The sequence below is a fragment of the Aspergillus eucalypticola genome, assembly GCF_003184535.1.
Source record: "Aspergillus eucalypticola CBS 122712 chromosome Unknown BO83scaffold_19, whole genome shotgun sequence".
NCBI lineage: Eukaryota > Fungi > Ascomycota > Eurotiomycetes > Eurotiales > Aspergillaceae > Aspergillus > Aspergillus eucalypticola.
The window spans coordinates 203,716-230,598 of record NW_020290293.1 but is presented as its reverse complement, the minus strand read 5'-3'; the positions used below and the strand labels follow the sequence as shown (position 1 = coordinate 230,598).

Genomic DNA, 26,883 nt, shown 5'->3' with positions numbered 1-26,883 from the left:
ATTTAAAAACTCATTTTAGCTGCAGGCGCCCTGTAAGAGCGCCCTGGCCGTGCTAGTATTAGGGTAATCCATTATCTATCTATCTATTTATCTATCTATCTATTCAGTCGCTGTGCCAGGAACCGGCGGCAGACCACCCCGCAACCCCTGACGACTACACCCCAACAATAAAGTTGAACTTCTTACAACCTGTACACATTCATCGGAATCATCATGATTAGGGGTGAAGTATGAGATTCATCGCATCCATCCGACATTCCGCACCGCGGTACATCAACATTCATGATGTCATCACGGAAGACCGGGGACACCAATGCAACGCTGCTAACCCCGTCAACAAAGCCTTGAACCCGCATTATTGTTCTGCCATTTTCCTGTACAAGACACGCCTAAATGAGTACACTGGTGGGAAAGCTGAATCTGCGACACTATGATAGGGGTCGCAAAATGGCTATATGTGGCTGTCACGACGTATTTCCACATGCTGAGGCCGGTTAGCTATGAATATCCTGTTTTAATCACAAGGGATAATGGTACGAACGGGAGTGTGGCATCGCCTATCACGTTGACTGTTCAGGAGTCGGGTGGGAATCAGTCTAGTCCGCTGCTTTATGGGGTTATGTTTGAGGTAGGTTTCGACGGAGGCATAATGAATATATTAGTAACATTCGCCTAGGAAATGGACCATTCAGGTACTCCCCAACTACCTCACCTGGTAGAATACTGCTAAGTATACTCAGGTGATGGTGGCATTCACGGGCAACTGCTCCAGAACAACGGCTTCCAGGGAGACAATGCCGGGCTAACCGGATACAAGGCCATCGGCGATGTCGACCTCATGCAGGACATGATCAACCCGGTCAGCAGTGCCATCACCTCTTCCTTGCAGGTATCTGTAGATTTCGAAGCAGACGGGTTTGTAGGATTTGCCAATACAGGGTACAATGGTATACCTGTGATGAACGCCACGTACTCGTGCCAGTTCTGGATGATGGGTGATTACTCAGGAACCATTATGGTACAGCTTGCTGGGTCAACAAATGATACTATCTATGCTTCGCATAATATTACCGTCAAGAGCTCTTGGGGAAAGTTCACGCATTATCAAACCTCGTTCAGTTCCAGCACATCTTCTGACGGTGACAATGAGTGGCGCCTGCTGTTCAATGGATCGAAGATGGCTGGCGGAACGCTGAATTTTGGTCTGGTGCAATTATTCCCTCCCACGTATAAGTCGAGGTATGTTTCACTCTAAGCTATCAATGTCCTACTAATGGATAGCAGGTCAAATGGGCTACGGAACGATGTTGCAACGTTCTTAGAGAAAATTCGTCCGTCTTTTCTGCGATTTCCAGGTGGCAATAATTTGTGAGTAACCACCCTAATTACGAATATCCCCTAACAAGTGGATAGGGAAGGACTGCAGATCGACAGCCGGTGGCAGTGGAACCTCACTATTGGGCCTGTTGTTGATCGTCCCGGGAGAGAGGGTAGGCCCCAGCACCGGCACCACGGATGACAACACTAATCGATGTATAGGCGACTGGTTCTACCCCAATACCGACGCGCTCGGTAAGCCTTTTTCAACTCTCACCCCCACGAGCGTGTACTAAGAAATAAAGGTCTGGACGAATATTTCTGGTGGTGCGAAGACATGAACATGGAACCCATCCTCGCCGTCTGGGACGGCAAATCATACGGGGGCATCATATCCGGCGACGAACTCCAGCCGTACATCGACGACATCATGAACGAGCTCGAGGTATGCCTCCCTTAAATCACCACTACCCTCCCAAGCTGACAATCAAGTACCTCCTCGGACCCTCCAACTCTACCTACGGAAGCATGCGAGCACAAAACGGGCGTAGCAAACCCTGGTCAATAAACTACATCGAAATCGGCAACGAAGACGACTTCACCGGCGGATGCGACACATACCCAGATCGCTTCTACCAGATCTACAACGCCATCAGTAACAGTTACCCCAACATCACCCTCATCGCATCAAACATTGACTTCCTCTGTCTCCCGATCGACCCCCCACCCGGTCTGATATACGACTACCACTACTATCGCAAACCAGATGACCTTGTCGCCATGTTCAACTACTGGGATAACCAGCCACGCACACAACCAATCATGGTAGGTGAATACGGGTGTCGAGATACCGACGAGGCAGATGGCATCTTCTGGTCCTCTATGCAATGCAGCTGCAGTGAAGCGGCGCATATGATTGGTTTGGAGAGAAACTCGGATGTTGTGAAAATGGCGGCGTATGCGCCGCTGTTGCAGCATTTCGGGTATACGCAGTGGTCGGTGAGGCTGCCCCTTTCAGTCCAAAGATTGTTGTATGTAAGTCGCCTTCGCTGACAAGCATCAAGCCAACGCTCTTCGGCTTCGACTCCAGTCCCGACTCTCTGACTCCGTCGACGTCATACTATGTCCAACGGATGTTCTCTACGAATCGAGGGGATACGATTCTTCCTGTGAATACAACTGCCACGTTTGGTCCGCTGTACTGGGTTGCGTCGAGGACGAATAGTACGTATTTTGTGAAGTTGGCTAATTACGGCTCCGAGAATCAGAGTGTTCGGGTGAAGGTGCCTCATACGAAAACTGGGCATGTGGAGATGCTGTATGCGTCGCAGAATGCGACGAATTACGTGCATAATATTACTGTGCAGCCGACGGTGAAGAATGTGACTAGTTCGAGGGGGACATATTCGGTGGATATGCCGCCGTGGGGAGTTGCTGTGTTGTCGGTGTCGTGAGGGTGATACTGCTGTATGGCAGGAGGTATCTACGATTTTTATCCTACCCTCTAAGTGCAGCAGAGCTTGACCCAGATGCAGAACGAAGTATTAATCTGAATTAAAAAGTAATCTTCGTGTAAAGTATATACTAGATACAAATGGCTTTCCCAATGTCCCCGGTCATCTCCCACCTCCTGATGAAGTAAAGCTAACAAATCACCAGTGACTTGTCAGTTTAGTAAACAGGAAGCTTGAAGGCGGGGAATTCGTAGTAGAAAGTGTCAGCGCCCTCGTCATCGGACTCACACTCCCACTTGTTGCTCTTCCAGATGGGACGCTTGGGGAACTGGCACAGAGACTGGACCTCGCCGTCGTACTTGCCAGCATCGACGGTGGCGTTCAGACCGGTGGGCTGGATACCCTGCTCAACCCACTGGATCATGGTCTCCATGTTATCCTCGGGGAAGGGACCGTTGGGCTGAAGAGTGTTGCGACCGCAGTGAGCAGCACCGGGGACCAAGTACAGCTGGTACCACTCCTTCATCTGCTCGATGGCCTTGGAGGATCCGAGGCTGGGGTACATGATGCTCATCAGGGATTGCCAGTAGTGCACGGAAGAAGCAGTAGGCACACTGGGGTCATTCTCGCCGTGGTAGTGGATGACCTTACCGCCGGCGGCCTTGAAGTTGGTCAGATCGGGGAGGGTAGTCTGCAGGGTATCCATGTAGCGGATCATGGCCACGTTCATCCAGTCCACAAGGGTATCGTAGGTCACGTTGGTGAGGGAGTCGAGGTTGCTGAGTTCAACAAGTTCAATGAAACGGGTGACGAATTCACCGCCAGTGGAGGGGATGTCCACGCCCCAGGTACCGGTGGTGTTGTCGTAGGTGGTCGCGCCATCCGAGAATTCAGATCCGATACGGTAGTTCAGGTAGGCGCGCTCACCGGCAGAGTTGAACAGACCGTCGTAAATAGCCTGAGCCACGGCAACACCTTCGGCGGTGACATTTCCGGACTGAGCAGGGGTGTAGGAAGTCGAGGTACCATCGCTGCGCTTGTCGAAGTTGAAGCCGAGAGAGGTGCTGACTTCAGCAGCGCAGTAGTAGGACTCACCGATGATGGAGGTCAGGTTGAACTCAAGCTGGCAGAGATCGGTACGGGAGACGACACCGTCGGTGCGTCCATCAAGGGGATCACAGGCAGAGATAGTGGCGTTAACGATCTTCTCCAACTCGCAGGTAGGGGGGTAGTAGTTGAGAGTCTGCTCGACCACACTAGGGAACAGGTGGTTGACCTGCTGCTGACCGTAACGGAAGGCAGGGGCACCGATGATAGCACCATCGTACTGGTCACCGTAGCGCTGGATCTGACTCATACCCTGACGGCCACCGTCGGAGCAACCCTCGTAGTAGGTGTAGACCTTGGCGTCATTGTCCAAGCCGTAGAAGCTGCGGGTCAGAGGCTTTCCGATGGTAGTCATCTCACCCAGGGCCTGGTAAGCGAACATGAAGATCGGGTCCCAGTTGATGGTGCCATTTCCGGAGAGGTTAACCTCGTCGACGGTGGTGCCGTCCAAAGCACCGTAGCCGGCAGAAGTGGCACCGGAGACAGCGCCGTACTCGAGACCACCGGTGGAGGAGGTGCTCAAGGAGTATCCGAAGCCACCAGCCACGTAGAAGCGGTTCTTGAAGTCAGCGGGGCTAGGGAAGCCGTAGTTCAGGACGATCTCGTTGGTAGTACCGCTGTGGACGTAGGAGACGGACACGGCACAGTACTCGGTCGAGTCCGAGGTGGTAGTGTTGGCCGTGACGGAGGAGGGGATCATGTCAATACCGAGCAGAGTGCCATTGGCAGGGAGAATCGACTGGACATGAGAGACGGTACAGAGGGAGGCAAGGGAAGACGAGGTGGCAGCGCGGGCCGATGCTGCCAGAGCAACGGTCGCCGCGGCGGCGCGCGAGTATTGACGCATCGTTTAGAAAAGAAGGAAGACTAAAGGATCGGAGTCCGCGGACGTTTCGGAGAGAATGAACGACAGTGGGATAAAGAGAGAGAATGAAGGAGAAAAGCTTGGTTTGAAAAAAGATCGGCGGGTGGCAATGCGAGGCTATTTAACTCAGAAATCCTCAAAGCCTGGACCATCACCCCAGGGCCAATGTACGTCACACCATATGGTCCATGGTTTGAAGATGTTCTTACTCCTTCTTTTTTTGTTCTACGTCCGGCATCGCTAGTGAGTTCATGGTCCTCGCCAGGAGGATCGGGTCCACGGTCTTTGAGAGCAGCCTATAGGCCTGGACGGATCTCCTGACCGATCCTCACCTTCCCGAGTGAGAAGCTTAATCCAGTTAAAGACAAGCAGGGTTTGGGACCTTCACCTAGTGTTCCACTACACAACAGGGCCCCCATCTTCCTAGGATACGTAAGCCATTAAGATTGGGCTATGAGCCTTGGTTCTCCAAGCAGGCAGACAGATTCTGTGGACACAGGGCTGGGATCTTGGGATTGTGGATTCGTGAGGATGCCTCTGGCGTAGACTTGTTATACCAAGAACATTTTTGGAGTACTGCTCTTTTCTGTATCTCCTTCCCCTAAACACTTCTTCACACCCCCTAACCGAGTATACTATATCTCGCATGTTTCTTTTAGATACACGCATGAGTTCGGTTGAGCTGGGATCTCTATTCCCTGGCTAAGGGCTGCGGCTCCTTGAGGCTAATCTAGCATGTTAGGGAGCGGAGCGGGAGGCGATGCTTACGACGCAAGGGGGTTGCCGCACATGCTAGATGCATGATGTGCGGACTGTGATTGGTTAACCTGGGGGTCCCTGAGGAACCCCGGAATAAGATTTAGCAGCAAGGTTACGTGTTGCCACTATCGAAGCCTCCTGGTGGGCTTTAGTGGGTTTCATAATCGTGCCAAGAGGCGTGCAGAACAGTCGAACCAAAACTATGGCACTTGATACACTGAGATAAGATTTGGGGATTTTCGCAGGCTCCGAGGGTCCAGGGACAGACTATCTGACCATACCGTTTGGGTAAAATATCCGATGGCAATGTGATGCCAAGAAAAACAGAAAGAAATTTTCTGTGTCTTTGATGTAGCCACGTCATTTGGTCTAGCCATAACATCAACAGCCATTACTTAGCACATTGGCAAGACGAAAGCCTGTTTGCAGAGTTCACTCAGGAGAACAGAAATTTGTGACTGAAAATTTGTGAAAAACACGCAGGCACGGAGATTATATCCCGAGCACTGGTCTTGAAACCGAAGCAGAAGCCGAGGTTGTTACCTGATCGGGTATAACGTGCCGACATGGCGATGGGGCTCTTGCTGTTTCTGCCGTCAGGCCCATCAGATGCCATATTTCGCTTTACCTCATGCCCAATATTAGGTACCTGCAGGAGTGGTAGTGATACTGAATAGTAGATCATAGAGACGACGTTTGTTGAGTGGGCATTCGTCCCGTTGCACCAGCTCCATGGACAGGGCCAAATCCGACATGGGATGTAGTCACCCGTCTTCCAAATCATTCTAGGATTTGTATCCACACCATGACACCGATTGGTATCCTCGTGGCATAGTGACATGATAACAGTTCCCGTGCATGAGGCCCCATTCCTCCCAAGAGACGGGGTGCCAAGCGACGGGATGTCGAAAGGTGAAGAGGAACTCATCCGAGTAAAGCCGAAATTCAACGCAACAACATCTTGAGCATGACGGCCACGATTGAATAATCTTTATCTTTTCAATCAATAGTAAAATTAGACACGGTTCTAAGGATTAAAGTTGACGTTTCCCATGCCCCTAAAGCGGACACCGCTGGTCAAATGCCTTAGCTTCTTCTTGGTAGGTGGATAAAGACTTTTACTTTTGATCCACAGTAGATTAATCCCTCTCCTTAATTATTCACAAACCCATCAGTTGGCCCACATGGTCATGCAGGAAGTGCATTATAACTCAACCATAAGTATCTGGCTCATGGGGTTATGCTATCTGTGTAGATGAAGCTTCGTCAGCAGTTCTTGATGCCCCAGATTAGGAGTTTCCACCATGCACCGTTGGTTCCGGAGGCCTCCGCAGCTGTAGAACGCAATTTGGCTATGTACATACATTTTAAATTGGTCTCTTTATTAATCTTCAAAACAGTCTTAGTTGTAGTGGTATATATATGTTTGGCTTAGTACATGGAAGTCTGTAGAAATATTTAGATAGCCCGAAACGCTTAGGTAAATTTATTGTTTATAACTATATATCATGTTTCATTTCATTCGACTATTTTACCGGCAGTATATTGTAAAAGCCATTATTTCCTGACGGTTTCCATTGCCTGCCGTACGTACTGATTCATCATTATGCAGTTAGTAATGACGCGCAGATCATTGTAGGCGTGTAGCCGAATACACGATGACCTGAGACACTTATACACTCTATTATAATTCTTTCTCCATCCGAAGAACAATTATAATTAGTTAATTTCCCGGACATTTTCCCGCATTACCCCAGAGATGAATGGATTGCACTATCGAAAGCCTATTTACTTTCTAGTTTCATCTCTCACCCGCACTTTGCCGAGCGAAGATGCTCCACTCGATTCAGTTCTATCTATTCATATTCAGGTTGAATATGAGTCAATCGCATTCCTACTTCGCCATTGTTACATTCATGATCATAGATCAACGGCCCTGAACGCTGCATAATGGTCTCAGTTTATTCTTATTCACTGCCGATGAACTGGCTGCCTTTGGCACGCCTCTCTCCAAACTATAGATTACACTTACCTCCACCCCCTTCGCTTGAAACTTACTCTTCTTCAGCCATACTAGTCTTGCGTGCATTGAACATTTTGAACTGCTGATCCTTACATCTAACCCACCCTAAGCAAACTAGCTACTAGACCACCCCCTCCCCCCGATCAACAATATGCGACTCCCCCAACGCAGCCTTCAACACCAAAACCAACTCATCAATCGAGGCTAAAAACTTCAGGTACGAACTAATAGCAACGCAATACCGTCTATAATTCTCATCCCGGACCAAGGTCTTACTCAATTCTGCCGTGCGACGATGCTGACTCCATGTCTCATAGCACCGCTTAACCAACGGCGTGGGCAGCCGTTCCGGCAAGGCGGCACCCGCCTTAAGTGCCTGTTCGATGACGCCTAGCACGGCCATGACGTCTCCGACAGTGTAGTCGTGCATGAACCCCACTCTTTCCATTAGCCGTTCTTGTAGGTTCAGGGGAAGTGTAGTGGATAGGACGAGCAGACGCCCTAGGGCTTGGTTCATGTCTTCGAGGAGGGATTGTGTCCGGGAGAGAGTTTTGCGGTTGAAGGGGCCGAAGCTCATTTCGAAGCGGAGGAGACCTATAGGTGCTTTCAGTGAGAGGAGGGTTTCGGCCATTTCGAGGGTGAGTTTCTCGGCTACGGTGGCGATCGGGTGGTCTGGGTCGGTTCGTGCCCAGTGCGAGAGGACTAAAGCGTAGTGATCGGATATTGTTCGTACAGAGTTGGACATGGTCTGGCAGATGTGCCGGGTGGCGGATGGGGGTCTGGGGAAGAGTTGCACGACGGTGGCGGCGACGAAGCCCAGGAGAACGGTGACGAGCCGTTTCCAGAATGCCTCGTAACCGCGGCCTGGCAGGCCGTATTGTTGGATGTGGCCGTCGTCGTAGCTGAAGCCGACGACTAGGACGAATGTGGCGCCGCTCATGATGGCTGCCATGGCTAGGGTCGGTGGGAGGAAGATCCGCCACCACATTAGTATCACTGTCATTGCTGCGGTGATTGCTCCTAGTCCGTAGGGGTTGCCGGGTCCGTGTCCGGAGCCGATGTACCATGCAACCATGCCTAGAACTCCGCCGACTATGGTGCCGACGAGGCGGGATACTAGTGACAGCGTGAAGTCGGACATGTAGACCAGAAGGGTGGTTTGTGCGGTGATGACCCCCCAGATGCCTTTCTCTCGGTAGAAGAACCCGGCGGTGTGGGGGAGGGAGGAGGGGATTGATGTTGCGATGGTCACCACTACCATGCGGAGAGCGTACATGCCGCCTGGGTTGAATAACCAGTGGTATATCGATATAATAATCCGTGTGGTGCGAGTGCGCTGTGGTGTGCCATATCCCCGGCTGATTCTTAGTCGACGATCCGCTTCCCGGGTTCGTTCCTCGAGGGCTTCCGGGTCCGTTGCTGTGTTTCCTGGAGCTGCTGACATTGGAGTGGGAACATTGCCAGTCCCTATCCAAGTCAAAGCATATTGTAACCGAGAAGGGATCCAAACTCTGGGTTTGGGGCGATTTTCTAACAGCCACAAGATGTGTTCGATGAGCTTCTGGGTTGCTTCAGCCATCGTTAATATGCGCTCTTCAATGACCATGCCGATGATGATGCCTCGTAGAATATGCACACCGCCCACGTCACCAGCGTTGAAATCACCCTGGTCATCAAAGATCTCTGCGTGACTGGTAATCAGTGCTTCGGTTGTTGCGGTGATACTGGATGCGCGGATTCCACGAAGCGTCTCCAACGCGTCTTTCACTCGCGAAGTCTGCTGGTCCATCTGTGCCTGCGAGGGTGCACGGACCCATCGCCGATTGTTAACTATGTTGATGGTCTCAACGCTGATATCTATTGCATGCGACATTGCTTGTAGAAGTGGCTGAGTGGAGTGCTTGAGTGCCTCAAGTGTACGTGCACGGATGGCTGTCTCTTCTGCATCCTGAAAGGCGTGTATCAGGTCGTTACTCTGCTGGATCTGATGGTGGCCAATAGCCTGTTTCTGCTTTTCTCGCCAATCGTTGTTGGATTGGGCCACATCGTGTTGTGCAAGGTTGGCTTTATTCTCCTCATCATGTATTCGTGCGATGTGGAAATTCAGCAAAGACAGCGAGGCGACCAGTGTTTTGCGTAAAGCCCGCTGTAGAGTCTTCAAGTCATCGGCACCCCAATGACCCCGAGACAGGTCGAGAGGAAGAAAGGCCAACAGTGGTTCGAGAGCCTTAAGCGCACCGATACCTTTGCTCTTTGTATCGATCAGATGCTGCAGACTTAATTCTTCGCCACTTAGGCGCGCTTCAGTACACTTCAGCGGCACCTGTCCCAAGCGAAGCAGCTGCTCCATCTTGGTTAGGACAGCATAAGAAGTGGACTGCGGAAAGAAAAGAAGGCAACAAGCCGTGCCCAGTCCTATGCCTATAGCACCAGGCTCGATCAAGACAGTGGGCAACAGGGCCGTAAAAGAAGGCAAAGTCGGTCCGAAAAGCAGAAACAGGTCAGTAATAATGATGCTGAACACCTGGGCCAGAGCAAATTTATTATTTGCGACCCGTACACGAGACATGGCATAGATGAACACACATGCCATGACATAAAAGACCACAGTCACACGAGCATCGAGCATGAATCCATCGTGGATCAGCTGCTGCGTTACGGTTGTAGGGTTTTGTCCAGATTGACTAGCTTGCGAAACCACTTCCTGCTGCAATTGCTGAAGACGAGCCTGAGTTTGAGAGGAAGGGCGCGCAGCCAAGGCGGCCTTCATTGTGAGTAGACCCCAAGCCCAACCCAGACACATTCCAGCGAGAAGGGTCAATGAGGCAAGCAGGTATACGAACAGAATGCCTGCTGGAGGGACAATATATAGCACGAGGGCACCGAAGAACGTGGCGATGCCGATGCTTTGTAGGGCAGGCCCGATGAAGATTAACAGTGTCGCAACCCATGCTGCAGTCCAACAGCGGAAAAGGACCTTTAAATCGCGTAGATTGAAATGGTCCAACCAGGCTGGCAACGCCCATCGAGCCCGTCCTGCCATACCCGCAGTAGCGGCAGGATTTGAGGATTCTCCCTGAGGGTTCATCTCGAGAGGGCCATCGCGTTTGAGATTATGGCCTAGCTGGAAGTCGGAAAGCAAGTTCCAGGAAAGTCAGGGTCAGCCCCATGCCGGATTCCATGGGATGACTGAAGTCTGGTTGCACTGGCCCGATACGACGTCATCTACGACTAGCATTCTATTCACCAAACGGTCAACAAAGCCAACTGGGGAAAACATATTGCTCCGCAAGGTAGCAAACGCATTCGCAACAGTGCTGATGAGATCATATATACCTGCGATGACCTCTCTCTACCATTGGTGGTAAAAGTAGTTGTGATCACAGCAAGGCGAAGGAACAGCACATGATAGCCATTTTGGGACAAAACATCACGTGCGTCTATTAGCCTTTGAGTCATGTTTGCATTATCGGCAAAGAGTGCAAAGAATGCAAATCGCAGAGCCAGAAAGGGAAATCAATGCCGATCAATTCCGGTTCGGGCGAGTATCTGTGTTCTTTCGGATGTTCAAGCCACGATTTGTACTAACGAACAAGTCTAGTATATTCAAAAGCAGGGGTCTGTAACATCTAAAATATCATCCAGCCTCGGACAGGGCCAGATACCAAACCTATTAATCTTAATCTTAAGCTAAATCATGTCTAGAAGATATTTCATCTCAATAAGAATACTGCTATCATTCCAGTCTTACGTGATTCTCTGCACTGGTTGTCTCTTGCTTACTTAAAAGATTATTAAGAATAAAATAAGTTTCAGCATGTCTAGAATATAATAATTCTTTTCATATACAGCTAAACTTATGTAGCAGTAAAATCTATTACTACTTCATATCTTCTCTTTACAGTATGATTCCTACATGCTTAATACAAATTATCACGAAGTAATTACCTTCTTCATTAGTTAGTGAGTATTCTGTTCAATTACAGGGCTTCCTCTTTTTTTTCCTCAGTAAGCCTTTGATGCTGGCATATTTGTTGTGTTGCTGTAAAAGATCCTCCAAGGATACCCTGTGGAGTCCTGCTAATGCTTATTATTATTAGTAAAAAAGCTAAAATCATTACAGTGTTTATATCATGATTACCTGATACTATTCTATTGTATCAGGTTATTGTATATAATATTGTACATGCAGTCCTCTGCTGTTATTAAGCAGCTTTGGAGTATGTGATGGTGACTGTACAAAGGTTTCCAACCGGAGCCGTATCTGATCACTGTCGGTGAATGCTATATGCTAGATCAGCTGGAGCCTGGCGAGTATATATCATCACTTTCTCTGTGTTGGGTTGCCTCGAAGACTTTATGCTTTAATCTATATTGTCGCAGCCACCAGTACCGTCCGTTAGTTGAAGGTGTGGTCCGAAGACCAACGACACCGCTGTCCTGTCAGTGCAACCCCTCCCCAATTTCGAGATCCGTCGCTTGGCGATTGTGCCTTTCACCGCATTGAGCAGGATCAGGATTTTGGGGTCTCTTGAATGCGTGCTGTGCTGTCAAATAGTATCAGAATTATCCTACGTTTACGAGACCCTGGCGGTTGATTGTCAATCTTCTTCTTAAGAGGACCCCGATTACCTGCCCTGTAATGAGCCCAGCATCCTATTTCCGCATACCCACCCCGAGGATGTCTTTAATATGTTGATATGCCTCTGTCATGCTGTCAGCCCCCATCATTGGTTGGCAATACACCTTACGATCGTCCATGAACACACACTCGAAGCAGTCGCCGTGCTGCTATTCTTCCTTCCACGCGTCGAGTGCACCGTCGGCATCCTCAAAAAATTCTGCAATTAGATCTGGGAAGCAATCCGTCCATAGATGCGGACCGTCGATCACGCAGATAGTCGGTTTTGATTGTTTGTGAGGCCAAGAGGTGAGCGAGAGCCGGATACTATAAGAAAATTAGGGGTGTTTCCCGGGACAAACCCAATCGATCCGGGAGGAATCCTGGATCCAGTTCGTTTTGTTGAAAGCATTCCTTGCTGGTTTCAAATATGGAGAGTATACTGGGTTCTTTGCAAGTATGCGACAAGATGTTTAAGGGCCACATTTGAATAGACTGTACTGGTTTATGAATTCATTGTTTTTTTGGCTCTAAGGTAACTTGTTCGCTTCCACGGACAACGAAGTCATCTATCTTCTGACCGTCCGACTACTCGGGTCCGAGAATCAAGCCCTAATTTATGCTGGGTTGCGGGCAGGCAAAATAGCCTGACTGCATATAGTTTGGCTGGTCCCCGGCTGGTCGCCGTTGAGTGTGCCACAAGGATCGACAATGTTACACTCAGTCCCTCGCCTGCCCATGCCTAAAACCATGGCCTCAATGTTACCTTCAACTATAGGCTTGAGTTGTGTGGAACCTTTTACGCAGGGCTGGCGCGTGGTGTCATCTTGCTTTTGAATCAACAAGACGGCCAACCTTCATGAAGCGTCATTTTGTCCTAGGCTGGAGCCTCTCGTTTTCGGGGTACACGCGCACTCTCACCGAAATCTCAATCCTAGCGGCCTTACTCATATCCTCAGCGAACAATAAAAGCCCACTTGCCACGGCTGAACGAGCTCCGGAAAATACTGTCTCCCAGCAGAAAAGAAGCCACGTTCAGGTATCAGGCCAGATGTCTTATACCCCATGGAATTGTCTCCACCAGACGACAGGAGACCGAACTTCCAGGCTGTCTCAGACGAGAGTATGTTAACCGACCAGAACGGCGGAGGTGAGACACCTGGGGCATGGGAGGTCGACAGCGCGGTCACAATCGAGCTTCCTGAGCATCTCAATGGCATGGATGGTAAGAGGGCTCTCATGTCGGAGCTTGGCGAGTATTATGTCCCGTTCTATGATGTCCCATTCTATGATGTCCCAATCCTGGTTGTCATTTACCCTCCTAACGGTGCTGATCTGTATCTTCAAGTCTTGAAACCAGAGTCCGGTGAGCTTATCTCCGTTGCGCTACCGAGCGATGTCCTACCAAATCTAAACTTCATATGCAACATAGTAGCTTCCTATCGTTTTCAATCCTCTGCACTATATACCTCTCGTCGACCTATCATGCAAATATTTAGCATGCTGGAAGCCCCTTCGCCACTCTTTGAAAAAACCGGTGTCATTCTTGATTTAACTGTCTAGTCTTGCTCATACCTGACAATTCGTTGAATTCTGCGCTGATTTCTTACGGGAATGCTCACATTGCCAGATTGATACAATTACTGGATCTTGCAACTCAATACTACGCGGAAGATGAAATAGGCGACATTTGTTTGTTACTAAAGTAGATGCCATTCCCCCTCTCACAGAGCTGCTCCTTGCGGAATAAAGATAATTCTTCAGGCTCTACTTCTATCAATCAATAGAAACCATGACAATATCCTTGGTACAGGCAACTTGCTGTTATAAGGCTCTTGAGGCTTTCCACCTCCAACGTGTTGACCCACCGAGAGTCCTCATCCAGCGACTTTGGGTAATCAGATAATGACGAAGAGCAACTGATTCGCAACATCGGCTATGGATATGCATCTGGCTTCTTACTCTACTGGGAAGCAGCTAACGATACATACCCCTGCACGGAACGTTGGGCAAGAAAAAAAAAAGAGGCATGGGCGGCAATCAACCTCGGATGGTAAACAACATGAACGTGAAAATGAATCCTCTTACTGATCAAAGAAGAGACATGGGAACACAGCCAGACCTCCCAGAATGACAACGGAACAAAAGGAGCGTCAGGCGCAGAAAGATTATTTGTGCTATTCGAACAGTTGCATGTCCCCCCATCATATCTTTTCGATAACCTCTTACGACTCCATTAATTCCCAAGTACCTCCTTGATCACATTGCACAATTTCGTTGATTATTCTTTACTTATCCAGACCAGTTGTACCAGGGTCGATTTCAGCTTGGGGAGATATTGTGGGATTTATGCAGCACGCCTTTGGAATAGACCTTCGAACAATAATCCCAATTTTGTGTTAATCTAAGTATTAGAAAGCTTTCTTATCTCTCTTCCAAGTATGAAGACTCATACTGTTCATATTTACACTTAGTCTTGACCTTACAGTTTCTACTTATTCCAGACCCCGTGCACATCTGAATTCAATCTGGCATACGTTGACTCATATTGACGTTGAACATGTACATCCTAAACATGATCTTAGAAAGAATTCAATTGCCCATGATATTCAAGTTCTTACGAAGTAATCATGTCTAAATGAACTTATGCACAAGCAGACGGTGATTGTTGCTATTATTTGCGTTTATGCCGATCTTTCTACTATATGAATCTTGTTCTGTTTATCGCCCAGAGCCGAAACCGCCATGCTGTGTGTCTTAGGGACGTAGCCGTCCCGGTGTGCCAGGCTCAAGCTGTAGGTCACAGCTATGATCCGGCTCGCCTCTAGTCGACTGCTGAGGTGGGGAAGTCCTCGTTGAGCTTCATAAATTCTCCTTTGGAAGGGTTAGTACCACCAGAGTTAGCCAGAAAAGACACCTGATGTTTGGCCGGCTGCACGCATTCAATGTGCGACCATCAAGAGTACTGGACTGGCCTCCGTGAGGCAAGCGAGGCTATTCGCTCTGGGGTGGTATCTACACGCATTCACATAGATAATATTGGTTTTTTCTCTAAAGTAAGAACTTAGATAAACTACTGCACAATACTAGGGGGCAATTGTCGACAGGGCTAATAAGTTATACTCGTATTCTTTGATCAAACCTTTGCCATCTTCTTTCTGCGAGTCATTTCTATAGAAAGTACGTTGGCCCACTGGGACGTACGGGCCATCGGCGAGGCAAATGCCGTCGATCAAGGACCAAGTCGTTAGATATACATTGATCAAGTTTTTAAGGATATATTCCAGCTCAGAAAGGGCAATCTTCGAATGCCACGGGTCACTGGCGTCCGTAATAGCTTAAAAGGTTGGGAGGGTGAAATCTGTGTTTTCCTGGGCTTGTCGGTTAGTCGGCACTGATAGTCGGATGTCTATCGCGCTCGAAAATTTGATTATTGGACAAGTGCTGCCAAGAGCTCATCCCACAAAAGCTGCAAGGAAGCCAGATAACATCGGTCGAGATAGAAGTACGGCATGAGGCGGGCACGGAGCTCCTTCCACGACGTGATCGCGTGCAGTTGCACCACCCGCGCGAGGGTCTGGACAAAAAACGTGCGTTCGCGGGCCAGAGCAGCATTGCAACTACAGGCGCCCATGACCAAAATCCACACCAGAAGATCCGGATAGGCGGAAAATGCTCCCGTGGCTAGAACTCCTTCCAGGGCTGTGCGCAAGGCAATGATGGGCTGTGGGAAGACGCCAGCATTGGCGGGGTAGAACGCCCAGATGCTGCTGTTGTGGAAGAGGAGGCAGGCGAGCCGTATGCATCCTTCGATCGATGCATCTTCTTTGACAGTCCCGGTCTGGCTATAACGGTCGCTGAGGAGCATGTATTCAATATACAAGACCTCCCCGTTAAAATAATCTTCGGTCTGTTCGTCGTAGTTCTGGTAATCAGCGGCCCGGATCGCCTCGGCATACCAGGTGAGCTGCACCAGATCAAAGATGATCTCGGAGAGTTGCGGCCCAATTAACGCATCAGGCAATTGTGACGGTTGTAGTAAAGACGACGCGAGAAGGGCGAGTTGAGTAGTGGGTGGCAAGATAGGATATCCTTGAGGGCGAGTATTGCGGACCGGGGGAAATATGGGTTTGGTATAGGCCATGCATGCGACGCGTATATCTGTCCTAGAAACAGCGGATTAATCTTTGCTCTGGGAGTGAAAGGGCTACTACATCAAGGAGCATACGTACCATGAAATTTGATATCGTACGGGATATGGAACGTCTACGAAACTTTTGCGCAGTGCGACCATTTGTCGTAGCCCAGCTAGGTGCATCTTCAGATAGGCGGGGGTACCCGTGGCAATCTGTAGAGAGTGAGACTTGATTCCTTCTAGGAGGGCAAAAGCTAAAGGCACACAAGGGGATGAAAAGAGATTTTCGTACCTCGATCGTTAGCAGCATGGATACAGACGCAATCAAACCATCACTGGCTGCCCTGAGAGGGTCCGAGAGACCACTATTGACCAGCCGGATTGTTTCTCCCCGGTGATGAAAGGTGTCGAGCAGCAGAGGACTTAATCGTATGTTGCTGGAACTCTTGAGGGGCAGTTCACTAGTTCGTAAGGCTACATCCGAGGAAGCAACACAGATACAGGCATGAAGACAGGCCTCATTGTTTTGGATCAATTCACCCCAATGTCTTTTGATCGTGTCGAGCCGGCGGTTCTGGAACGGGACGCCGTCTTGGGAAAGGTCCACTAAGACTAGACTGGACGATCAGTATTCGTCATTCAAGATACAGAAATCAGAGAACAATGCTGCAACTTAACTCACAATGCTGTAGATGCCGCATCATGCGATCGGTAAGAGGAGTATGAGAGGTATTGAACGGATCTATGGCCGATTGTAGCCCCATGCTCCGGGGAATGGGGGACGACACCGAACAAATTACTACATCTTCCTGGCCTTGGCGGTCAGTTGAGTGCTCTCGCATACATGCTTGAGCTGCATGAAGCTCAGCCTTGGGCCGGACCTGGACCTGGGCAGATTCGTGATCGGTCTCCGGGGGTTGGAAAGCTACACGTCTCCATGATCGACATTTATGTGATTTTGTGCTAGTTATTCTTTTTTTCCGATTATGCTCTGACATGACATGGGAGCGGATACGTTTCAGGTCCTCGGGCTTGGTGCCATTAGAAATAGATTTTGGACTTGTATGGACCCAGAAAAGAGATGGCCGACCTGCAACAGCGCTGGTTGCCTTGTGTGGTCCGGGTGTTCTCTCAGTGTCGGGTTTGACCACTGCGGCCGCCGACCGAGACAAAGTCGGCCATTGTTTAGATACTGTGATCGGCTCTGTATCATCCCTGCGAAGAGGGGGGTTAGGAGCTGTGCTGTTGGTGCTGCTGCTCGAAATATTATAAGGGCCCGGCCCTTGGGGGTCTGATGAAGTTCTCAACGCATCAGTCCGGGTCGTCCCAGGAGGAAACAGATTCATATGGTCAAATGAATTCATCCCGACATCCAGATCCTGTGAAGATCCATGCCATTAATCATTTCAGCAAAAGTGGCATCGAGTAGTCCCCAAATCGAGAAGCTTGATGGGGAGAAGGAAAAGGGGGCAGAGCGGGGCCCAAAATTCTCATATATAAACAAACAAATGATCAAACCAGCTTGATTAGGCCAGGGATAATTACAGCCCAAAAAAAGAGAAAGAAAAATAGAAAAAAAACCTGATGCAAAAGCCAACGCCACCGAAAAAACGAATAGGCCTTCGAAAGGAGAGGGGGGGTTGTTGGCGAGCCGAAGGGGAAAGAAAACCCGAGGCGTTGGACGAAAAAGGGATTACCGGACAAAGCAATAGTAATTAAATAACTAATGGCAAGCAATGAGATTTTAAAGCGGTGCACTGGCCCTCCATCGTCAAGGTCAAGCTCTGGTGCAAGACCCACTGCAAATCGGAGATCGAGAAAAGCGCCTGTTAGGTGTGGAGTTAGAGAGAGCACGCATAATGGCAGCTTGCTCGGTATCACACCTAAACGCGCTATCCTCGGTGTGCTCCGCTGTGGGTAGTACTGGGTGGTTTAGCGGAACTCTGTGAGTCGCTACTGGTCAAACCAACTTCAGTGGGTCATACAAAGCGACGTGATGTCTGTGCGCACAGAAGCTCCCAGAGCCTTGATTGACTGTTGCCTAAAAAAAAAAAAAAAAAAGAAAAAAAGAAAAAAACAAGCTATGATACATAGTAGTACCTAAGAATCCACAGGCGGAGTTAAGTTTACGAGTTGTCCGTTCCACCGCTCCCAAGCTTCTTCGGGAAGGGGCCATGAGAATAGCGAAAAACTCAGCACGCGGCTTTTATAGTCAAATCCATCTTGGCTCGCTTGGGTTTCGGGACATGCAAGGGCGCAGCATTCTTCCAGGCCTCGTGCGCGTGTATATACGGACTTACCACACTAGGAAGTTGACCGACTCCCAATCGCGGCCGTATAATGGCTTATACAAACGTTCGGACAATTGTGTCTCGCTTCGCAAAATACTACTCGGGATCGTAGAAGTGATGCGATACCATCATCAGAAACAGGTAGTGCAATCTGTTGATATCCCATCGATCGCCCATTGAATATTGTCCAAGCGATCATTGCCCAAGAGCTGACGGATCTCATCTATGACTCTAATGCCAAATGTTCCCATCCACCACTGTGACCGTAAGTGATATAGAACCACGCAATAGTGGGCCATGATTGTCAATGCCATAGGCTGATGGTCCAGAACCAAATCCACAAATACTGCTGGAACCTCCAGCAGCCAGGAGAGTCCAATCAGCCCGGGGCGGCTGCCCCACGCAATATAACGCAGACAGGACGCCAATCGATCGATGGCTTTGATGTAAATCTCTCGGACTTTGGGGTCTTTGTTCCCCGTGCTATCCTCATTATTAAGCTTTCGCAGAGCATGAATGGCCAGGGTGGAAGTATTTGGCATGTTGGGACCGCTCCCCTGGCGGACTAGGAAAGCCAGCTCCTCGCTTGGTTGGAGTTCATCGATCAGGCGAATGAGAATCTCCGGCGAGCCGCGTAGGTGGCTGACAGTTTGACAAAGATCTACCAACGCGGATCCGCTTGAGCATAAGGGCGTTCGTACGTGCGCGAAGGAGATGATGATAAGCATATTGCATATAGCAAGCAATGACATGCTTTCTTTGCGAGACAGTTCCGATTTCGCCTGGTTGATCTGTTGTTCAAGCCCGGCGCGAGCTTGATCCCAATGAAGAATAGCTAGACACTGGAATTGCTGGTGATCGTGTTGATTTTCCTGTATGCCGTCCCTTTCGCGAGAATAGATAATATCCAATGCTGCCAGCGCTAGGATGCTATCCAGTAGTGGTGCGTTGCCCATTGCCTCCCGGACAATTGTGCTTCTCCAGATTTGGCCGTTTTTACCATCGGGGGTGAGAGATTGGTAGGTTCTGGCACACCAGCGAGATAAGAGGGTCAAATCGCTCGGCTTCAGAGAACGGATCTTAGGCTCCTCACTAGGCTGATCAGCGTGGCCTATGACCGGCTTTGCAGGTGATGACCCCGGTCGCCAGGATTCCGAGTTCCATGTATCCGGCTGTGAGGCAGGCAAGGAAAAGATGGAGGGTTGTGGATGCAAAATATGATCGGCTTGGCCGGAAACCAAGGAAGATTGGGATGTTGGGTTATGCCGGATGTTCTGTTTCCAACGTCGTTCCATTTGTTAGAAAACGGCAACCAACAAAAGGAGGAGAGTAATAGCGTACCAGCCGTTCGCTAGTATGAAATAACTGGTGTGCATTGATGAGTACCTTCTTGTTTCCCAGCAAGTCTAACATGCTGCCCCGAGATGAAATCGAACCAGAATGAAGTTGTAGTTTAAGACCATGAAAAGTGGAACAATGATGACAGTGCTGACGAGACACGAGATGAATATAAAAGGCAGAAGGTAGGTATTCATTCAGTTGCAGGTCGATAATGTGTCTGGATGTCAGATGACGATGATCCCCCGGCTAACTCAAAGCAGTAAATGTAGAAGCAGGACCTAGATAATTTATTCTTTATCTATCAGGCCACTTATTATATAAACATTGATGAAGGTGTGGTGGGAACCGACCTATTGAAAACCGTCACAACCGCGAAATACGCTTCCGTACAATACCGGTCGTTGTGGGGACCTTCCTTTCCCGGCTCACTTGTATTATCCTCCATAGTCCAAGGCCCTCGGCCGAAACCATTTGGTATGACCATATGCATGAATAAAATTGCAGCCACCCTTGGCTATTTTCTCCAGAGAAGTCTGCGCTTTCTCGACGACAAGATGTCAAACTACACAGAGATTATCCCTCCTGCGTATTTCCTACCCGGGGTTTGTCTTACAGTGGCTAGCCTCCTGTTATTGAGCTTGGTCCAGAATGCAATCCACAATCTCCCATACCACCGTATTCCTGCTGTTGGGACAAGTCGATGGCCTTTACTGGACTGGCAATCTAGTCTGCGCTTTATGTCCTCGGCCAGGGCTCTAATTCGTGAAGGCTTCGAACAGGTATGGCCTTCTACGGAATATGAGAGCTGTAGACTGATATTGTGGGATACGACCTGGTTAGGGCTACACAATATTCCAGGCCATTTTCCCCCACGGGCCGATGTTGATACTTCATCCAAAGTATGTGAATGAAGTTAGAAGGCATCCTTCTCTCAGTCTAGAGGAAGCAGTCAAGAAGGTAGTTTGTGCAGCAAATGGGTTCCCGAGAAACCTCTGACGCCAGATGCTAGTCGCTCCCAGTCGGGGATTATCCAGGCTTTGAGGCTTTTCGGGGCACAGAGAACCACCATATTTTGTTGGATGTGATCAACCAGAAGATAACCCGGAATCTGAGTATAAGACACCCAAAGTCCCTTTCCATGGCCACGGCTAAATTGCTTTATAGAACAATACACAATTCCTCTGGCCAAAGAAACGGCTTTAACCCTGGAAGAGCATTTTGGCCAACCCACAGGTTGGTAACCCCTCCACACCATGCAGTAGTCGCCCAGACTGACAAGCTAACATTTGACCATTGTAGAATGGAAACCCTATTGTTTTGCTAGCGAAGTCCCCTACATCGTCGCGCGTCTATCGACCCTTGTCTTCCTAGGAGAGGAAGTGTGCCGCAACGCGGAATGGCTTGATATATCGGTAAACTATACCTTGGACATCTTCGGAGCAATAAACGCACTAAGGAAATGGCCACCTATTCTACGACCTGTCATTCACTGGTTTCTAGCGCCTGCTAGGAAGCTAAGGCAGCGTGTACAAGTAGCACGGCGGATCATCCAGCAGGAAATGGAGAGGCGGCAAGAGGAGCCCAAGGGCAGGGAGCCGGATGCGCTGGACTGGCTTCACGAAGTCGCAGCCGGTCGCCCCTTGGATGTAACTACAGCGCAGATAGGTTTGACACTGGTGACAATCCACACCACATCTAACCTCCTTACCAATGTCATTTACGACCTGGCAGCGAACCCGGAGTATATCCCGTTTCTGCGTGAGGAAATCCAATCGGTATTGGAGGCCGACGGTACCTTTCACAAAACCAGTTTGACGAAGTTGAAGCTTTTGGATAGCGTGGTAAAAGAAAGTCAAAGATTGAATCCTCCGGGCCTGAGTGCGTAACCCCTGGCTTGGTACATTGCTCGTTACAAGTCTCGACCCTGTCGCGCTCAGTAAGATTGAAACTAACTATTACTATTTTTTTTGATCATTCAGCTTCACTGCACCGATATGCCATGGAGGAGATCACCCTCTCGGACGGAAAAGTAATTCCAAAGGGTGCAAGTCTCGTTGTCTCCGCCCATACTATGCAAGATGAGAGCATTTATCCGAATCCGCATACTTACGACGGGTACCGGTTTTATCGGAAGCGGCAAGAGCCAGGTCAGGGAAATAAACACCAGTTGGTGATGACAAGTGCAGAGCATTATGGTTTTGGACATGGTATACGCGCCTGTCCAGGTCGGTTCTTCGCAGCCAATGAGATCAAAATTCTTCTCGCACACATTATCATGAAATACGACATCCGCTTCCCCGATGGACAATCGCGCCCTGCCAATTGGGAGATTGGACAGGACTTGATTTGTGATCAAACTGCGCAAGTCTTATTCAAGGCACGGTAGCCTGTATTTTGTTTCTGCTTTCTCTTTGCTTTTCTCTTTTCTGTCTTCTTCATGTTTGTTTTCTTTCTTTTCTCTTTCAGGACCTCGCAACTAAGTGTGTTTTACAACTAAATCAGAAAGCAAAGTTAGCCTGATGTAGCCGGTGAAAATATTGGAAAAATCTTCAGGGCTAAAGGCGTGAAGTGAGTCAATCGTGCTCCATGAAAGTTTAAGGACCTATTTACTAAATTACTAAAGCAACGTCTTTCCGTGCAGCGAGCTAAGAAAGGAGCTGTTGATAAAGGAACTACGGCTCGGGATGGCCTTCAGTCGCTGTTCCTAAAATAGTAATAGATGTGGGCAGCTGCTCTACGGGGAAAGAATGACTGTTAACCTTTCCTGTATACTAAGAAATTTATATTAAATTTCATCGCATCATGAAGCCATGATAGTTGCGCCAAGGCAGGTGATCATCTATACCTTAAACATCGCAAACACTATGTGGATTTGATATATCTCTTTTCCGTCTTGTTGTGTACCATTAGAGTACTAGAAGTCCAGAATGTTTGGCACCATAATGCAAAAACCGTTTGCTTATATGCCTAGTTTGTTCAAGAGGTCACCCCTTTGTGTATGGCCCCTGGCCATCCTCCTCCTTGTCCCTGGTATTTTGATCGCCATTGTCGTTAGGAATCATAACTGAGTCTTCTTCTCTTTGGATACTTGATTTGGCTCCGTTAAGACCAATTCCGGTGACGATTAAAAGTCGCATGATGGTGATAGGTGCAGAGGTCCAGAACATAAGATGATCTTCCATGGACCAGATATGAATATCAAGCCAGATAGCCCAGCCTCCAACAGCCTGTGCCACTGAATGGCACCAGGCCAGGTCACTGAGTAGCATAGCGGCGCAAAGAAAGCGCCACAGATGCTCATCATCGAAGGCGCGTAAAACAACTGCCTCCACGAATGCAAAATACAGCCACGCACCGCCCAGCTCTGTGTGTAGGAATTCCATTTCTGGTAAAAAGGACACCTCGCCACGGGTCATGCTGCTCATATAGACGGTTGGATAGAGCAGCGACTGCAGGGCACCACAGAGGGCTATCATAGGCTCTATCGTTGTTAGAACCAGGCGGTAGAGGTAGGGTATGGACGTTGGACCAGGGACGAGCAATGGAAGCCACATCGCGGGGAATGAACGAGTCGAATGGAATCTTGAAGGTAGCCCAGGAAGGAAGAGGTTTGGCGATATGAGATCTGGGAACGAAAGGAGGGAAGTTGGGGTTGAGGGGTGCACTAATCTCCAGTGGTCAACTCTATAACAGCGATGAGATGCGAGATTTCACCCGTACCTGGTGCTGATGAAGCCTACAACTCTTCTATATACTCGGTTACGATGAGAGGAAGACTTTTGGAACTAGGATTAGACAGCGGATTACATTAGTGGACACCAGCACACCGTTGACACCCATCGGTATCCTCTGCAAGCACCGACTCGTGGCTCATGACAGAGTGGTATATACCTTAGTTGCGTTTTGCTCGTTTCCCGGCTCATCCTCGGGCTGGTAATTTACCGAAGGATCGGTATATTACGTAGGACATCTGAAGCTGTTCCCGGTGGATTTTAAAGTCCAATTAAAATTCGGGAATGTGGCGTTCGTGAGATTTAATATCTCCTCCATTCCTTCATTACATACAGTACGCAACAACACGATACGGGTGTGGAACCACATATCCGAGAGACCGACGCCACGCTACCTACCAACCACTAACTTAACAAGGCTAAGCTTTGGATAACGCGCGTTTTCGGTTTGAGCCGGATCCGCAATCAACCAATCCAAGATTCCGTTCTCCGATACCCCAGCCAATGGAGTGCCTCGGCCTCGGCCAGAACCATCAAAATGAATTCGAAAAGATAGTTGCCCTAAAGAGGACCAAATCCTCCCCCACCCCTCTTCCTCATGCACCTTTGTTTTGCAAAGCGCGGTGGTTCATTCATTTGTTTTCGGCTAACTTCGATCCAATGACTGCGAGCTGGAGCGGGCCACTCTTCGCAAGGAGATTGTACGAGAAATAATACGAGTCCGCGAGACTCAGGAAAGGTGGTCATTGTGGATTTGACTGGTGTGCCAATCTATGAGATACCAATCATGGCCTAAAGATAGGGGGATTAGTCCGACCACCTTGCTACACCCACCTCCTTCCACGAAATACCTCCTCCACCCGCCGGAAGAAAACAAAAAGAGACTTAGGGAGTCGTTGACTTCTGGTAGGTGATAGTTAGCCCAACAAGAACTTTATATAGCCCATTGGCCTTTCATGAGAACATTCGTTGCCCATGATCACAATCATTTGTTGTTTGTTTTTGGCGTGAAGCAAATATTCTTATCGAGGTTAAATCGGCCTCCTTGGTTGACTTCGGATGCTATGCCGCTCGTAAACTCAGTCATCTGTGTGGCCTTGATTACTGGCATAGTAGTTATTTTGTCCCATTGTGCCTTCAAGCCTCAGGACAACAAAGCGCCGGTAACCAGAGGTCAAAACAATCCCCCTCCTGAGCTTCCTTTGTCTGTTGCCCAGATCATACATTCCTTTTTCACAGCGCCGTTCGACTTTATATCAGAAGGTTTTAAGGTAACCGGTTCTAATACCTTTCGATTTCGACTACGGAATAATGAAGTCATTGCGGTATCGGGTGATGAGGCAAGACGGACGTTCTTTGGGGCCAAAGATTTGAATCTCTATGCAGGTTTTCAAGTACTAATTGGTACTGTACGTAACCCTACTTCGCATCTGACACAATCAAACTTTACAATACTATCATCACTGACCTCTTTTTCTCTGTCTGTAGATACCTACCGGTCTCAATCCTCAGGCCCTTCATGGTATATACAAGCGATTAAATGGACTTCAGCGACCCGACAACCTCCAAAACTGTATGTTTTGATTTCACAAGGACTTTGGATAAATAATGTATATCATCATGTCTGACCAGCTTATTTCGCTGCAGTACTTCCGCAATTGATCGAGGACTGTCATCAAAAGATGCATTCATGGGACAAACTCGTAATAGATCCATGCGCCACTTTACATGATGTACATTTACTACATGCGAAACTGTCTATTCCCTCCATTAATCCCTCTTTTAGGTTACTTTCCAGATGATCATCCGTGCCGTTACTTGCCAAGATGTTGCGGAAGATACGAAGCTTGTATCCCGCTTGAAATACCTTTATGATATTATTGATGCATCAGTCAAGCCCTTGCGCTCCTTTGCTTGGGTACCTGGTCTTGCAACTTTCAACAAGATGTGTGCATCTATGTATGTCTATTGGACGTTCAAGCAAGCTGTCCAGAAACGGGTCAACAGTGGCGTGCGAAGAAACGACACTCTTCAGCAGCTCCTTGACTCTGGGGAAAGTTCCCAATGTATTGTCGGGGTAAGTAATCGATAATGTCTTAATAGCGTCTTAATAGCTGGGTAATGGTGGCTGACCAGTTGTGATAGTTTATGATGGGACTGCCTATCGCTGGGGCGCGATCCACAGGAACAATTGGTAAGCTATAGCCTTGGCATACTTCCTACGATCCGTCGCCTGCGACACATCGATCACCTTAACAAATAGTAACGAGCTAAATCTTTCTCCGAACCACAGGCACATGGCTTCTTCTATACCTCGCCTCTGAACCAACTTGGTTCAGAGCCGTACGCAACGAGATTGAAGGCCTGACTACAATGTACGGAGTAATGTCAAGCTCGTCGGAGGAAGATATAATGGGGATGTTATCGGCCATCCCCCTTGCCGAGTGGGAGTCCAAAACCCCGCAGCTGGATCTCTGCATTCGTGAAACACTCCGGAGAGCTCAGCCACATACGGCGGTACGGCGCAACATTGGACCTGACCTGCCAATTGGTGCTTATACAATCCCATCCGATGCCTTCGTCCTATATCCGTTCTCTGATGCGGCGCTGAATCCCACCCTTTATCCAGACCCATTGCGCTGGGATCCCGGCCGCACAGTTGTCGACAAGGACGCATTCATCGGGTGGGGGGGCGGCACGCACTTATGCAAAGGCCAGCGTCTGGCCAATTTGACCTTGAAGATCATAGTGGCCTACACTTTGATGAATTATGACATCGATCTGGTCAACAATAATGGCGACGTAGTCACTAGCCCCCCCGTTCCAGACTGGAATGACTACTTAACATGTCGGCCTAAAGGCGATTGCACGCTTTGTTTTACAAAGTGCAGACAGTCAACCTATAAGTTATAATTGTTGTATCATTATATTTGTTGATAGCATAATATGCTGCAGATCCCGAACATCTGGTGTAAAGCCTCAGTCTGAATATATCTAGTTTGACTAAGCTAACTCTATGTTAACTAACTATAACCCGTAGCGTTCCTGAAAATATATATTATTATTACTGAGGTTTTGTTATGCCAGATATTTATGATTTCTCATCTCTCGAATAGGTTTATATATGTAGAGGGATAAATTGTTATTACTTATATATGGCTAGGAAATATGTATGGCCAAGTAACTTCAAACTAATTTGTGATTGTTATCTATTATGTAATAAACCGTATTTTTTGGCT

The 26,883-nt window shown here is 48.7% G+C and overlaps 9 protein-coding genes across 9 annotated transcripts; 4 read left to right on the top strand and 5 right to left on the bottom strand.

Moving 5' to 3' along the window:
* Positions 1-430: 430 nt before the first annotated feature.
* BO83DRAFT_428874 (alpha-L-arabinofuranosidase) lies at positions 431-2,771 on the top strand (the record flags this gene model as incomplete). Its single annotated transcript, XM_025535424.1, has 9 exons — positions 431-628; positions 677-692; positions 741-1,239; positions 1,285-1,368; positions 1,414-1,490; positions 1,540-1,572; positions 1,623-1,762; positions 1,810-2,316; positions 2,382-2,771. 9 exons carry the CDS (start codon positions 431-433, stop codon positions 2,769-2,771), a joined length of 1,944 nt encoding a protein of 647 aa, XP_025386132.1.
* A 148-nt stretch (positions 2,772-2,919) lies between these two features.
* Positions 2,920-4,789, bottom strand: BO83DRAFT_418673 (tannase and feruloyl esterase). The gene has a single exon (XM_025534831.1). It carries the CDS (start codon positions 4,723-4,725, stop codon positions 2,989-2,991), a length of 1,737 nt encoding a protein of 578 aa, XP_025386131.1. The 5' UTR covers positions 4,726-4,789; the 3' UTR covers positions 2,920-2,988.
* A 2,857-nt stretch (positions 4,790-7,646) lies between these two features.
* On the bottom strand, positions 7,647-10,984 carry BO83DRAFT_448827 (uncharacterized protein; the record flags this gene model as incomplete). The annotated part of the gene is made up of 2 exons (XM_025536704.1): positions 7,647-10,649; positions 10,862-10,984. The coding sequence occupies 2 exons, from the start codon at positions 10,982-10,984 to the stop codon at positions 7,647-7,649; spliced, it is 3,126 nt and encodes a 1,041-aa protein (XP_025386130.1).
* Positions 10,985-13,211: 2,227 nt separating this feature from the next.
* BO83DRAFT_390552 (uncharacterized protein) lies at positions 13,212-13,709 on the top strand (the record flags this gene model as incomplete). Its single annotated transcript, XM_025532863.1, has 1 exon — positions 13,212-13,709. The coding sequence occupies one exon, from the start codon at positions 13,212-13,214 to the stop codon at positions 13,707-13,709; it is 498 nt and encodes a 165-aa protein (XP_025386129.1).
* Positions 13,710-15,465: 1,756 nt separating this feature from the next.
* BO83DRAFT_409599 (uncharacterized protein) lies at positions 15,466-17,645 on the bottom strand (the record flags this gene model as incomplete). Its single annotated transcript, XM_025534151.1, has 4 exons — positions 15,466-16,312; positions 16,379-16,494; positions 16,574-16,893; positions 16,964-17,645. 4 exons carry the CDS (start codon positions 17,643-17,645, stop codon positions 15,577-15,579), a joined length of 1,854 nt encoding a protein of 617 aa, XP_025386128.1. The 3' UTR covers positions 15,466-15,576.
* Positions 17,646-18,395: 750 nt separating this feature from the next.
* On the bottom strand, positions 18,396-20,092 carry BO83DRAFT_409598 (uncharacterized protein). Its single transcript, XM_025534150.1, has 2 exons — positions 19,914-20,092; positions 18,396-19,846 (listed from the first exon to the last, which is right to left on the bottom strand). The coding sequence occupies exons 1-2, from the start codon at positions 19,983-19,985 to the stop codon at positions 18,704-18,706; spliced, it is 1,215 nt and encodes a 404-aa protein (XP_025386127.1). The 5' UTR covers positions 19,986-20,092; the 3' UTR covers positions 18,396-18,703.
* A 375-nt stretch (positions 20,093-20,467) lies between these two features.
* On the top strand, positions 20,468-22,299 carry BO83DRAFT_341668 (cytochrome P450; the record flags this gene model as incomplete). Its single annotated transcript, XM_025528629.1, has 6 exons — positions 20,468-20,692; positions 20,754-20,870; positions 20,923-21,025; positions 21,078-21,146; positions 21,213-21,791; positions 21,893-22,299. The coding sequence occupies 6 exons, from the start codon at positions 20,468-20,470 to the stop codon at positions 22,297-22,299; spliced, it is 1,500 nt and encodes a 499-aa protein (XP_025386126.1).
* A 488-nt stretch (positions 22,300-22,787) lies between these two features.
* On the bottom strand, positions 22,788-23,703 carry BO83DRAFT_438925 (uncharacterized protein). The gene is made up of 2 exons (XM_025536138.1): positions 23,634-23,703; positions 22,788-23,577 (listed from the first exon to the last, which is right to left on the bottom strand). Exon 2 carries the CDS (start codon positions 23,465-23,467, stop codon positions 22,898-22,900), a length of 570 nt encoding a protein of 189 aa, XP_025386125.1. The 5' UTR covers positions 23,468-23,577; positions 23,634-23,703; the 3' UTR covers positions 22,788-22,897.
* A 1,739-nt stretch (positions 23,704-25,442) lies between these two features.
* Positions 25,443-26,557, top strand: BO83DRAFT_448807 (cytochrome P450; the record flags this gene model as incomplete). Its single annotated transcript, XM_025536703.1, has 4 exons — positions 25,443-25,607; positions 25,630-25,701; positions 25,790-25,838; positions 26,052-26,557. 4 exons carry the CDS (start codon positions 25,443-25,445, stop codon positions 26,555-26,557), a joined length of 792 nt encoding a protein of 263 aa, XP_025386124.1.
* Positions 26,558-26,883: the final 326 nt, after the last annotated feature.

Coding starts and splice junctions, on each gene's coding strand:
- BO83DRAFT_438925 (XM_025536138.1), bottom strand. CDS start 23,467: ATGTGGCTTCCATTGCTCGTCCCTGGTCCAACGTCCATACCCTACCTC.
- BO83DRAFT_409598 (XM_025534150.1), bottom strand. CDS start 19,985: ATGTTAGACTTGCTGGGAAACAAGAAGGTACTCATCAATGCACACCAG. Junction 19,847..19,913: donor TTCATACTAGCGAACGGCTG/GTACGCTATTAC, acceptor CGTTGGAAACAG/AACATCCGGCATAACCCAAC.
- BO83DRAFT_418673 (XM_025534831.1), bottom strand. CDS start 4,725: ATGCGTCAATACTCGCGCGCCGCCGCGGCGACCGTTGCTCTGGCAGCA.